The 15,242-nt window shown below is 36.5% G+C and overlaps 1 protein-coding gene across 1 annotated transcript in view; it reads right to left on the minus strand.

The window, feature by feature from the left end:
• Positions 1 to 647: 647 nt before the first annotated feature.
• Positions 648 to 15,242, minus strand: part of daam1a (dishevelled associated activator of morphogenesis 1a) — a 55,358-nt gene continuing 40,763 nt past the window's right edge. Inside the window, 12 exon segments of the mRNA XM_048190652.1 lie at positions 648 to 2,044; positions 4,803 to 4,973; positions 6,739 to 6,870; positions 7,181 to 7,241; positions 8,163 to 8,270; positions 8,359 to 8,527; positions 8,677 to 8,765; positions 10,603 to 10,709; positions 11,518 to 11,602; positions 13,367 to 13,464; positions 14,677 to 14,703; positions 14,910 to 15,017. Coding sequence (XP_048046609.1) covers positions 1,835 to 2,044; positions 4,803 to 4,973; positions 6,739 to 6,870; positions 7,181 to 7,241; positions 8,163 to 8,270; positions 8,359 to 8,527; positions 8,677 to 8,765; positions 10,603 to 10,709; positions 11,518 to 11,602; positions 13,367 to 13,464; positions 14,677 to 14,703; positions 14,910 to 15,017 — 1,365 coding nt within the window. The 3' untranslated portion in view covers positions 648 to 1,834.

Here is a 15,242-nt window from a genome sequence, read left to right on the forward strand (position 1 = left end):
GGAACAATTTCATTATTTCAGTCTGTCACTTTGGAGCATGAGTTTATGAATTTTATAAATGTCGATCACTGTAGCATCAGGCTGCCATTTATTAGTTTGATGTGAGGGGTTAAACCAGCATTTATGTTTCTATATATCAGTGCTTCTAAGTCTTTAATTTTTTTTGAAAATATGACTTTTTCCTCAACCATTCATCAGTATTTATGTCAATGTAAGACCAGTCTGGGAGATCTAGAAAGGTATTTTGTGTTGATAATCCAATCTTACAAAAGCACAGGGTCTTTTATATGCGAAACCTTCCTTCAAATGGATGTATTTTTTGAGATGGTATTATTAGCAAGCATAGAATGATCATATTAATTATAATTTTTTTTTTACCATTTAGACAAGCTTACCTTGTTTTCAATAACAGCGCAGAAAAGCATTATCATTTCATATGTCTTTGAAAACAGTTTGCCTGAAATAAAGTTTGAATTTGTTTTATGTTTATGTTTGATTACTTTTCATAGGTCTTCATAGATATAATTAATTTAATTCATATTTAACTACAGTAATGTTGTGTAATTGCAGCTACGAAGCACTTGAATTTTGTTGCAGTTCAAGAATGAATTCAGGTTGCGAAACACAAATCAGCAGTCATACACCAATGGACTGACCCTCAGGGTTTTGTTTATTGATTACTTATCTTACATCCAAATGGATTCTTAAATAAAGAAAATGAAACAATCCCACCAACAAAGGAAACTATTACAAAGTAATACAATATTACAAAGAACTATTAGTAAAAAAGGTTTAATAGCATCTGATCAACAGGAAAAATTATTAGCACAAAATTGTGTCAAGGACTAAGAAAAAGCCTTGGTCAGAAGAGTTAACAATGGGTATATGTACATATATACAACCTTAAACACAAACAAAAAAATTACAAGAATATACATGCACGGCAGACAGTTTGGTTTGCTTAAGATGCATGTTTCGCATCCACAGCTCTTTTAAATGAATGTTCTTTTTGGTAACCGCAAAAAAGGACATTGTGTCTTTTTGTCTCTCTACAATATACTTTCAATCAAAATTTGACCTCAGCATATTTTTTTTCCCACTATAAAACTGTCAGTACATTTAATACATGGCATCGGTAGATTATAATAAACACTTTAATTTCAATAACATTTTATACAAGAGGTTTTCTCTAAAGTTGTGCATTGTGCTTTAACGGGACTGGAAAGGACCGTTTATCACCAAACAATCACTTGTGCTTGAGTTACAAGTGTAACAAAAGGAAATACTTATTACTTAGGCCAATCACACCATACAAGTATCACTGATTTTGTCATTTGAGTCCAGAGATTTAGCAAATATCACTTTTGCTTCCAAAAAACTTGACTTTTAGTGTTTACCACACCACATATTGCAAAACAAGGCCTGTTTCTTGAAAGTTCAGTTTGTACACTACCAAAAATTCAACAAAAACATATGCAGTATCTTGACCTGACAGAAATAAACAGGGTTTATGGTTGTCAGGGAAGCAAAACTACGAAAATGGGTGTACATTTCAGCACCAGTTTTTTTTTTTTTTAGCCCTTTCTGCTCATTCTTTCCGTGGGGAGAACTATGGTTTCCTTGGTGCACAACTCCTGTCATCTTCAACACAAACACTGTCAACTGATTTACATGTTTAGAAAAGCCTTTATAAATCTTTCAGAAGTATTTTGGCAGTCAGCACAAATGGGGCCTGGATATCCTCTCCAGTTATAAACAGCGGTAGAGCATTGTGCACGCACGTGTAATGTCTCAGCTCTACCACCAGGAGGCAGCGCTCGCATGCGTAGCTTCCTCAGAAGTTGAGTTTGGTGATGGGCCTCTCTCTGCTGCTTTCTGCGCTCTGTTTGACGGGACGTTTGCGGTTGTGCTTCATCTTCGATAGATCTTTGTCGAACACCTCCCCAGATCGAAGTGCAGACACCAGGTCGTCGAAATCTCCATCCTCCTCGCAGTTCTCTTTGGCCTTCCGGGCTTTTCTTTCCTTCTCACGCTGTTCCTTGAGCTGTTCACAGACATATTTCCATTAATCACGACTGTAAGATTTCCTTTTGTCTTAATAATGTCTGTCACTGTGTGGGTGTTTAGTTTGCTCAATGGAGTAGTACAGTACTACCGACTGCATACTGCAGCATACTTTTTTTTTTTTTTTTTTTTTTGTCAATTAAGGGACATATTCTTTACCCTCGTCCCCTCAGTCTATAGCATGTTTTTATTTTGATGAATTCTCAGTTTGCTTAAACATGAGTATTTTAAAAAAATTGTACAGTTGCATTTCGACTAGTCAATTCTCACAGTTTTTGGGGAAAAAACAGTTATCTCCAACATGAACATAAGAGATTTCGTTCAAAAACAATAATAAAAAATAAAAAAAACTATCGACCCCAAACTTTTGAACAATAGTGTGATATACAAAGTCCCTTTAAGACAAGTCATTTCACTCGGCGGCCATCTTTGAAACGCCTCTCGGGCATCCTGGGCATCATGCAGCTCCTATCTCTTTGAATGGGGAAACATCAAATTCTCTAAAGCTGTTTGCCAAGCTTTCGATTAAATTTCATATTTGAAATCACCAATGAAATCTGACAACAACTGTCTCATAATTTTTTTTTTCCAAACGCTCGAATCATGACAAAAAAAACTATTTTTTAGGCTGGATCAAGCTCATGCGCATGCGCAGACCTAAATGCGCGTCTCTTGTGCCTCATTTCGGAGGCACAAGTCTGACTGTTTCTATAGAAACCAGTGCTTCTAACGGCCGCTGCAGTGACGCGATGACTTTACCAGTCGGCGATTGGCTCTTATTTTGAAGGCGGGACTTATTCCGCCATATTGCGAGTTACACTTTCTCCCATTCAAAACAATACTAGTGACGTCTTGTGTTATTCTATCCGCTTGTTAAGTCATGACGTAAGGAAAGCCGTTTCCGGGTCCAAGCCTCGACTCGTTTCACTTGAGAATGCCATCGACGGCCGTTTATGAGTGCTATTTATTCATCATAAACATCAAACATTTTAAAAAGTTAAACATTTTAAATACTTACAGTCTACACAACAGTCTCCGTGCTCACAGCGTCACAGACATTAATATTTTAACGATTTATAAAAGATGAATCATTGTCTGGCCATCTGGGATTTTGGTATGGAGATAAAGGTTATAATTATATACTTTTTGTACTATTACACCACATCGTGTGTGTTTATTAGCACCATTTGTTGTTTTCTTGTGGTATGAGATAGAGCGTTTGGACCCGGAAGCGCTGCCGCGTGACGTCAGACTTAACAACCGGATACAGTCTTTGGTATATATTACGGCTGTCAAGTGATTAAAATATTTTATCCAATTAATTACGCAATGTGGCAATCAATTAATCAAATTAACAGCAAATTAATTGCACATCAAATTTGGCTGAGAAATTACCCCCAAAAGATAATTTAAAATCATTGTTGTGTTAAATGAGAAAAGCAACAAATAGACATTACACAAAGTTAGAAAGTTTGTTTAGAAGTTTAGAAAGAAATATTATAGTCTATTTGATTCAATATAGAATTTATTACACAAACTTTTAGGGTGCGTTCACACTTGTAGTTCGGTTTTGTTTGGTCCAGACCAAAAAAACATTTAGCCCTGGTCCGATTAGAGTTCAGATTGGCAATTTTATCACTGAACCAAAAGATACCAAACCTAAAGGCACAGGGACACGTTCACAACCTGACTTTATGACGTATTGACAATTTTGAGACGGAACTCACTGAACATTCACAAGAATGCTGCGTGCTGAGATAAATGTGCTTGTTGAGTTGTGTAGCCTGCAGATGATGGTATTGTGGCCAGCTGGGAACTCGTGAAGAGCTTATAAAATGTGTAAAGGAGACAAAACAGTGGCGGGAATCCACACACGTGGAGAAGCACATCTTAATGCCTGTGATGAGCAAACTCGTGACTATGACGAGAAAAAACGATATGTGTGAGAATCCTGTCCTTTTTAGGGTCTCATCTTCCTGTTTTTGGTTCGTTTACATGTTTTTGGTCCGTGTTGCGCTCATATATCATTCAAACCGCACCAGAGTTCGTTTGGAAGTGGACCAAGGCCCATCTTTTCAGCAGTCTCGGTCCGCTTGTTTGGTGCGCACTAGGGTTCGGGTGGCAGCGTTCACACATGTTCAAATGAACCGCACTAATAGAGCAATCGCACCAGGGTTTGTTTTAATCGAACCAAACATAACAAGTGTGAACACACCCTTAGGCTACAATGGCCATGAGGGTGAGTAAATGACGGAATTTTTATTTTTGGGTGAACTATACCTGTAATGTTTTTTTTATTATTATTAATATGGAATATGATTTTTTTTTTTTTCTTAAATGAAATAATACTCTAAATAAGAAACTAAAACTGCCAGTAAGTGGCAGTAAATCTCTGAATGAGTAAATCATTGAGTCATTCATTCATTCGATTCATTCAAACGGCTGATTCATTCATGAAGTAAATGATTCTCTTTATGAATGGGTCATCAAATCATTGGTTCCCTGATTTGTTTAAAATATGAATTCATTTAGAAACACTGCTGTGTTGTACAACATTCCTAGAATGCTTCATAATGGCAGAATGTCATTCTGAACATACCCATAATTGCTTTTGCTTAGAAAGGTGAAACAATTTGTTTATACTGTGTATAAAATGACGTGTTAGTACAACACTTTTGAGAGGGAACGTATGTACATGTGTTTGAGATGGACACACTGCGTTCTTCTTGACACATTACCTGCGCCTCCATGCGAGCTCTGCGCTCCTCTTCCTCCTTGCGTCGTTGCATGTTCTCATTGTCCTGTTTAGCTTCATTGAAGGCCTGTAGGAACTGATCAAAGATGCCAAAGAACTCTTCGGGCTGCATACGTGTGGCGTCCTCCCCAAAGTGCTTTACGGACTTCTCAAACTGTGAAGAATGAAAGACAAGGACATTTAGGAGGGTGATTCTTTCACAATGATAATGATGTCATATAATCATTATCTTATGAGAGCTTCTTTGGTACTTGAACTTGGTAAGCAATAAAAGTATTACAAAAACCAACGTAATAAACTCAAAAACACTGATCGGGTCCAGGCCACTAGAATGAGCTAGTGATCTCCTTGCTTCCCATACGCACTAGTCAAGTCAAGTCAAGTCACCTTTATTTATATAGCATTTTACACAATGCTGATCGTTTCAAAGCAGCTTCACAGTGATAGCAGGAAACATAATTTTGGCTGTACAGCAGCTCTAGAAGAAAATAGTGTCATTCGAGTTTAAGTAAGTTCAATATTGTTTCATTTCCATTGTAAAAATCATTCGTTATTAATTTAGTTCATTGGAGAAAACAGTGATGTCATCGTCCAGCTCAGTTCAGTTCACATACAATCGTGTTAAACGCAGACAGATCAGTAATATTTTTGAATATTAAGTGTTTACTACTGTTTAAAAGTTTGGAGTCTGTAATTTTTTTTTTTTTTTTTATATTTTTGAACAAAGTCTATAATGTTCATGTTGCATTTATTTGGTCAAAAATACAGAAAAATAAGGAATATTGTGAAATATTATTACAATTTAAAAGAACTTTTTGCTATTTGAATATATTCTTATAATATAATTGATTTGAATTGTTGTTAAATTTCGAGAAAAAAGTCGAGATAAAATGTTGAGAATAAACTCATTAAATTATGAGAAAAAGTTGTTAAATTACGAGAACAAATTCGTTAAATTACGACTTTTTTGTCATAATTTAATGACTTTATTCTCAACATTTTATCTCGACTTTTTTCTCTAAATTTAATGAGTTTTTTCTCGAAATTTAACAACTGTAGATTCCCGTGATGGCAAAGCTGAATTTTCATTTTGCTCCAGTCTTCAGTGTCACATGATCCTTCAGAAATCATTCTAATATGCTGATTGGCTGCTAAAGAAACATTTCTTATTATTATCAAAATTGAAAACAGTTGTTTTATGTTTTTGTGGAAACTGATCATTTTCAGGATTCTTTGATTAAAAGAACATCAATTATTTGAAATAAAATCATTATAAATGTCTTCACTGTCATTTTTGATCAATTTAATGCATCCTTGTTGAATAAAAGTATTCATTTTCTTCAAAAAACAAAAATGTACAAACACCAAAGTTTTGAACAGTAGAGTATGAATGTAATGAAATATGAGACAGATATCCAGATATGGCAGAAATCATGAGTAGATTCTCATGACTCACTAAGATCAAACCCTCATCTGTCCCTTTGCCAACCCTTTAGAAAACCAGCTAGAAAACTAGACAGCTGCAGCGCCATCAAATTCTTCATGAGCAGGATCAGACTGGAAGAACCTGCCTTTGAAACTGATCTTCAGCCTATTGCAGTTAAAGATTAAGGTTCATGTTTCCAGCAGTTCCAATGTCCACACAGACGGTCAGAAGCCCAATAAACTCCAACGAAAACAGTGATTTAACTTCTACATGTCTGAGTTTTATGTGCCAGCATGGAGCAGGCGGAAAAAAAATCTGTCATTTCAGACGTTTAACAGCAACTTCAAAGCAGCAGCGGAGCAACTTTTTGTGGGCATTCACATTTAAGCATCCAGACAGAGTGACAGGCCTCGCTATGTTCAAACCTCTCATAAACCTTTAACATCTATAATCTCCTTAGGTTCAACGAACTGTGGTGTGCTTTCGATCTTACCAATTCCTTGGCATCCTGAAGAGAGTCTTCTACTTCAGAGAAACTGAAACCAGCAACAGTGATGAACTGACTCACAACAGACACAAACTTGTCGCCGTGGGTCTGAGGCTGACCCCTCTGGTACTCCAGCTCCTGTTGAGAAAGAGAGAGACAGGCTGCTATCAAGATGAAGGGATGGACACAAGGCAGGCCATGACTTAATAGATAAATAATAGAAAAAGTGCATTAAATTTAGAGTAAACTGCCAAAATCATCACACCCTAGTACTCACTCAAAACACCTTAGCAATCTAGCAAGGCCTACAAAACTTGTAACCATAAATAATGTTTAGCCAATTATATTGCTCAGCTGTTGTATAAATAGATACATTTGCTACACTGGATAACCTTATAAGCTCTAGAGCTTGCTGTAATTGTAGACAAAACGAGAGAATGTCGCTCACCGTCTCCACGCTTTTTAAGCCAGTGCGCAGATTGTTAATGTCTTTCTCCAGTTCAGTCATGCTGAGAAAAAAGGAAGAAAAATAAGTTGGAGAGGGAGATAATGAGAGATAATGTTTCACTGGACAATTTGCAGACCCTTTAATCCCATTTCGAATGGCTGAGGAATGAATCACATCAAACAGTATCTTCACACAGTGACTATGGTTTTGCCAAATAGGACATGTTCCTGGATCAACAACTTTTGTTGGTCCTGGAACAACATTCCAACAAAGTCCTAAACCTATCCCGAACTATAAACTACCCTAAAATGAGAATGAAATGATAGGCTGATACTGTTCAAGCTCTCAGCCCAAACCTTATCCCTAACATCTGATTGGTTGTTAAAGGATTAGTTCACTTTAAAATGAAAATTACCCCAAGCTTTACTCACCCTTAAACCATCCTAGGTGTATATGGCTTTCTTGTGTGTGACCTTTCCAACGTGACTACGTAATGCGTGGGGCAGTGCAAGATGAGCATTTGAGGTTAAAAAGTATATACATTTTTATTTATTTTTTTAGAAAATGACTGATCGTTTCACTAGATAAGACCTTTATTCCTCTGCTGGGATCGTGTAGAGCTCTTTGAAGCTGCACTGAAACTGCAATTTGGACCTTCAACCTGTTGAACCCCAATGAAGTCCACTATATGTTTTCCTCAAAAACCTTAATTTCTTAAAGTCATGAACATCTTGGATGACATGGGGGTGAGTAAATTATCAGGAAATTTTCATTCTGAAGTGAACTAATCTTTTAACTTGTAATAAACCCAGAATACTCCTTTACTCCTTCCTGGACCAACAATGACATTTATCCTACTTAGCCAAATCCTAAGCGTTTTTTTACATTCCTATTTCATTACATACACTCTTTTTAGGAACAGAAACACTTTAAAACCACTTAAGTGGGTGCAATAGTGAGACTTGATTGTTTTAGTGCTTACTTGACTTTGGCTGCTTCTGGGACGTTTTGCAGATCCTCATGAATCAGGCTGACTTTAGGGTACTTCTGCTCAAGAATGGTAATCAGGTAGTGAAGAAGAGTGACGTTCCTATTGAGAAACACACACGACTTGTGTAACTACATGGCTGGTTAGAGTTTAATAAACAGTACTTGCACAAACCAAAGCCCTGTCTTACTTGTCGATGCTGGACTTGGTGTCAGCGATCTTGTTGAGAGAGGACACTTTGAAGCCATAGGCATTGCCCCTCTGGCCTTTGTTCATATAGTTCCCGAAGGCCAGCACCACCTCCAAAAGCTGTATGAGATTCCTGCTCTGAAGAACCTCCTTAGATGCTTTATTGAGAGCTGTGGAGGGGGGAAAAAAAATAGCATTTTTAATATTACACCTGACCTTACATAACCTACAAGACGTTTGCGTGCTTTATTTCACAAAAGTCTAGTAGAGAACAAAACTGTAGATGATTGACACGATTGGCAGAGGTATCAGGATTTACCTTCCACTTTCGGCTTGATTTCTGCTATTCTTTCTGTAAACTTCTTTTTGAAGTAAAGAGACTGCAGTCTTTGCTGGTAGTGGCTGATTCTGCGATTTAAAAGGAAAATTGAAATAAAACACCATTAATATTTGATAATATATCATTTACACTACCAGTTCTTTATGCTCTTAAAAAAGTAAAGGCTTAAATGCTTGAAATTAGTTTTGGTGACAATTATTGGGTCTACTTTAGACAGCAGACACAATTTATCAAATATAAAATTGATCTAAATTCATCAAATATAAGTTTTGATTCATTTAACATTAAAGGGTTAGTTCACCCAAAAATGAAAATTCTGTCATTTATTACTCACCTTCATGCCGTTCCACACCCGTAAGACCTTCGTTCATCTTCAGAACACAAATTAAGATATTTTAGTTGAAATCCGATAGCTCCGTGAGGCCTGCATAGGGAGCAATGACATTTCCTCTCTCAAGATCCATAAAGGTACTAAAACATATTTAAATCGGTTCATGTGAGTACAGTGGTTCAATATTAATATTATAAAGCGACGAGAATATTTTTGGAGCGCCAAAAAAACAAAATAACGACTTATTTAGTGATGGCCGATTTAAAAACACTGCTTCATGAAGCATCGGAGCACAAATGAATCAGTGTATCGAATCATGATTCAGATTGCGTGTCAAACTGAACAGCAGATTCAACACACTGATTCATTTGTGCTCCGATGCTTCATGAAGCAGTGTTTTTAAATCGGCCATCACTAAATAAGTTGTTATTTAGTTTTTTTTTGGCGCTCCAAAAATATTCTCGTCACTTTATAATATTAATATTGAACCACTGTACTCACATGAACAGATTTAAATATGTTTTTAGTACCTTTATGTATCTTGAGAGAGGAAGTGTCCATTGCTCCCTATGGAGGCCTCACGGAGCCATCAGATTTCAACTAAAATATCTTAATTTGTGTTCTGAAGATTAACGAAGGTCTTACGGGTGTGGAACGGCATGAGGGTGAGTAATTAATGACAGAAATTTCATTTTTGGGTGAACTAACCCTTTAACATTTGCATTATTTCCCATTTTTGAGGAAACTGTCCGAATGAAAACCTCTTGATTAGTTAGTCTGTTTGAATTTCTACTGCTATAAGTTTGAATTGTTTAACAATTTTGATGACTTTTATTCTAAATGTGGAAAATAGTTCAAATAAAGAATAATGTGTCCAAACTTTTGACTGGAGGTGCACATGAAATAATATTTAAAAAAAAAATGCATACTAGAATAGAAAACTAGAATATCTTTAAAAAAAACTAACTGTAAAAAAAAAAAAAAATTATTTACAAGGGGTGTACCCACAATGCATTGCTACAAAATGTTTGTAACATTAACAGCCAAATATTCTTCTGTGGTTTTTCATTGTTCTGTCGAAGCACGCCTGTTCGTGAGACACGGGTCCTGTTTCCCATATTAAAATAATAAAAAAAAATAGTCCAATAACACCTGCAACTTGTTTATTTTTTATTAATTGTTGGAGCCACCCATTCTTCATGGCTTTTATATTTATGTCTTTGTTGGCTGTCATTCCACAGAGATTAATGACATTAAGAGCTGCACAATGAAGAGGTCAGAGAAATGACGACATGTTTCCAGCCCTGTTTCAGGCCATTTCAGACTGCCAGACTGAGGGGAAACAGCATTTGGTAACTGAAGTCAAAGATTATTATAGCAAGAGACTAGACAGACCAAGATAAGAACGTTAATCCTGTAAAAGAGTTTATTTTTCACATACTGACCTCTACATCACCTGTAGCTGTTGTTTGGCAGCACCATTTAGGAGATATTGTGTGTTTTGATAGCTCTGTCCAGTCTGATGAACATTTTTTATTATATCCCAAACTAAGTGACCTAAATTTGATCGTTACCTGCTCATCTCATAAAGGAAGCGGTCTGCCTTCGCCATCCGCTCCAACTCATGTTTGTGTTCTTCCAGAAGGTCTACGTCACTTTTTTCTGGCACAAACTTCAACAGCTGCAGGGAAGGAGAGAAAGCATTTTAATGACTAAATTGGGCCAACTAATCAGAGGTCATTTTGAAAGAGAAGTCTTAAAGATACAGTAGCAAAAAAAAGCCTGTTTATTCATAAAATAAAATGTAAAGATAAAGCATGAAAATTTGTATATTATAGCCCTTATAAGTTCTTTAATGCAATGTCGCCCTATCAAACACATCCATTAGGTGAACATGCATTCCTGTCACACTACAATAACTGTTTGATTACTGTTCAGATTAAAACAACAGCAATCAGTGGACTTATAAAACCTGATTGCCATTATATTGCTTTTCAAGTCCATTTGGAAAATGTTATGACCATTTACTTGCTGCTCTTATAACAGGGTGAGGTATACAAAGCTGCATTTTATTACCAAAATGGCTACATGGCTTAAACAGGTTTTAATTAAACGTGCTTGATTTCAGCCTCCATTAGCAGGATATACACACCGGATTTAATTCAGGCATGTGGAAAGGCTTTGGCATAGTTTATATTTTTACCAACTTCAACAAATTTCACTATCATTCAGAATGACAAAAATGCAAGGACGATATTGGTGTCTTGCCAAAAATGTTTCTGCAAAACAATAATTACATGCTGGCTTGGACTGCCGGGCTTATGTAATTAAACTCGCCGCCCGTGCAGACGCTGTATCGGCTAATCACAGTTCTGAAATGTTTGACGTCAATCCACTGCAGTAAAACAGGTTTGTTTTGGACATAAGCCATCTGGATTTATGAGTTAAAGTGTGAGGTAATTGATGAAGTATGTGGTGATGCATCTCACCTGCTCCAACATATCCTTGGGTAGGTCTTCCTGCTCGTCCATGGTCAGTATGGCTCTCTTGATCTCCTCATTGGAGAGTTTTAACCTGCAAGAAATAGATTTAAGTTAATCTTTGAGTGTGGCTTTCATGAGTGAATATATTTCTGTCATGAAATCTCTCAGGAGATTGGCATGGTAATGAATATGACAATGTTAAAGGTGCCCAAGAATGCTTTTTCACAAGATGTAATATAAGTCTAAGGTGTCTCCTGAATGTGTCTGAAGTTTCAGCTCAAAATACCCCATAGATTTTTTTAAATTAATTTTTTTAACTGCCTATTTTGGGGCATCATTAACTATACACTGATTTTTTCAGAGCGCCGCCCCTTTAAATCGCCTGCTCCCTGCCACACGAGCTCTCGACTATATTACAGCGCATTTACAAAGTTCACACAGCTAATATAACCCTCAAATGGATCTTTACAAGATGTTCGTCATGCATGCTGTGTGCATACATCGAATCATGTGAGTAAAGTATTTATTTTGATGTTTACATTTGATTCTCTATGAGTTTGAGGCTATGCTCTGTGGCTAACAGCTAATGCTACATTGTTGGAGAGATTTATAAAGAATGAAGTTGTGTTTATGAATTATACAGACTGCAAGTGTTTAAAAATGAAAATAGCGACGGCTCTTGTCTCCGTGAATACAGTAAGAAACAATGGTAACTTTAACCACATTTAACAGTACATTAGCAACATGCTAACGAAACATTTAGATAGACAATTTACAAATATCACTAAAAATATCATGCTATCATGGATCATGTCAGTTATTATTGCTCCATCTGCCATTTTTCGGTGTTGTTCTTGCTTGCTTACCTTGTCTGTGCACAGATCCAGACGTTAATACAGCCTTTCCTTGTCTAATGCTCGAACATGGGCTGGCATATATGCAAATATTGGGGGCGTACATATTAATGATCCCGACTGTTACGTAACAGTCGGTGTTATGTTGAGATCCGCGTGTTTTCTGGAAGTCTTTTAAACAAATGAGATTTACATAAGAAAGAGGAAGCAATGGGGTTTGAAACTCAATGTATGTCTTTTCCATGTACTGAACTCTTGTTATTCAACTATGCCAAGATAAATTCAATTTTTCATTCGAGGGCACCTTTAAAGTACTGAGACTTGCTACTGCCAATACATTCACAGACATTGCTGTGAGCATGTAAGACATGCTGCTGCTGCTGCTACACAAGTAACATACATGAATTAACCCACATAGCAGATATATACAGGTGGAGCTGGGGAAGGTGTGGGTTTCTGAAAGTGCGCTGCAGACTGCTAACAGCAACGCTACCGGTATTTGTTTGAATCTTGAGGCGCAGCTCATAGGCTGCTGATGCAACAGCAACCAATCAGCTGTAATATGCAGATAATGACATGATTGTACCAAATGAGTTAAAGACCTATCAGCCTGTGCCATCTAGAGTTTCATGCCAGAACTATGTAAATATGTATCATTTTTCTTTTGTTTTTTTTGTGCATATAGTGCAAATATAAGCACAAAAAAAGTTCTGAACTGACAGAATGAATGTTTCTTGATGCAGTAAATGTTTAAAATAGTTGAATTCCAGGTTTCGTTCACAGCTGTACAATTAAATCAAACACATTAAGTGAGCTTGTGGGGGAGATGTTTAGTGCCACTTCTATGGCGACTTGTGATGCAACAGGAAAAAATCCTGGCTAGGATCATCCAAAAAGGCTTAAATAAACAAAGAATTGTTCTACAGTGAGTCATGAAGGAATGTTAATTACTGTGAACGAATCTTAAATAGTCAAAGATGGTTCCTAAACTACAGACTCACTTGGAGAGAAGGATGTTGCAGTTTTGCGCACGCCGACCATCGATGACAGACAATTCTCTAACCTTTTTAGAAGTGACAGTGTCATCCTCTGACTCTTTCTGCAGACAGACAATTGGAGTTAAGGTCAGCATCAATACCACATTGAAATGAAGAGCAAAAACTAGAGAGAGCACGCTAAAGTTGGTTTTGGTGCAAATCAGCGTTTGATTGTCCTCAAAGTCGATGTACTTGTCATGGATGGGATGATATTTAGAGACTGAAGCATTTTTCAAATGTTGTGTGGTTCTGAACATCATAACATAGTTTAAAAGCAAAACCACAGTCATTAGCAGATACACTGAATGGGAAACCAACAAGACACCTGCTCTCTAAAGTAAAACCCAAACAAAATGATTTTTCAAACACAAAAGACAACATCCTCATGACACATCCATGACCGAACACACCAGACATCCACAACAACAGAGGCTGAAAACAGTCATCTCCGCCTTTTTAGTGCCAGCTGGGGAGCAGACAGCAAGAAATTGCGTGTTTAGACAATGGCACGCCGGGTTTTATTTGGAGGAGGGAGAGGGTGAAAGGAGTGGAGGGGAATTGGTCCAAAAACAGGGGGGGATATTTGTTTTTTAGTTGGTGGAAATCTGTCTCCTTCACTGTTGCATAAACTCCAGATGCATGCAAAACCAACTGCATGCCTCATAACCAACTTGGCTAATTACGAACAGAGACATCTTGAAATGCTCGCTAATAAACTGAAATAGGTCATTTGGTTCATTGCGTTTTTAAGCTAGGATACAAAAGGCAACAATTTGGTGATAAGAATGCTGTTGAAATTGTACTGTAGTGGTGCCATGGTAGTGATAGCATCAGACGGTACTTTAATATATACCAATGTACTTATTGATTACTATTATTTATATATGGCATTTGGGTGAATCTCATTTTCTTAAAAGGTTTTCATGAGATTTAATTCCAAAAATCAAAATAAGAAATTTTGTTTTTTAAGAACCGAACATAAAATCTATTTTAGGACAATTAAGATTGAATAAAACTGCAAAACAAAGTTGTGAAAATTATGTGATCTAGGACCTTTATTTAGTGGTGTTGTTTTTTTTGTTTTGTTTTTTATTGTGACCTTTATATTTCTGTTGATTTTGGGGGTGAGATGTATCAGGACATTTAAGATTCAGTCATTCATATGGTACTACAAAGTACTTTAGAGAATACCATCAACTATAACATGTCCAAAAAACATGTCAGTACCATGGTATCATCACCAAACTAAAGAGTCAGGACCAGAGACCACTTACCTGTCTAAAGTTATTGAACAGAAAGTCCTTTATGGCAAGCAGGGAGCAGGAAAGTGTTAGTTAGATCAGAAAATATATAAAAGGGCAGGTGTAAACATCAGGCAGAAAAGAAATTCAAAGAGTGGAGTTTTAGTCATTTTAGCCTGACACTCATAAAATGCATTTGGAACAATGTGCACGATATTTACAATACAGGAGCAGACGGGTAAAAATTCTCAAAAAATATCTTATACCTGCTGTCTCTGGTAAGCGGAAAATGTTTTTTCAATATCCTCCAAGTCCAATTGTTTGAAAACTCTGATTTCATCCAAATCCAGCCACAATGTCCCTTCCAGTTTATTCTGTGAGACAGAGATGAGTAATGAATAAACTATGAATACACCTTAGTGGACTTAGTTAAAAAATTAATAATAAAATAAATTCAAATTAAATAGACTGAAAATAGATCAATAAATTCATTAATAAAAATGTAAAAAGAGAAACATTTATAAAGACTAACAGTTATATATATATATATATATTAATAAAAGTCACTATTCATTGAACATTGGTGTCTTTTACAGTAT

Source organism: Megalobrama amblycephala, linkage group LG5, assembly GCF_018812025.1.
Source record: "Megalobrama amblycephala isolate DHTTF-2021 linkage group LG5, ASM1881202v1, whole genome shotgun sequence".
Lineage (NCBI taxonomy): Eukaryota > Metazoa > Chordata > Actinopteri > Cypriniformes > Xenocyprididae > Megalobrama > Megalobrama amblycephala.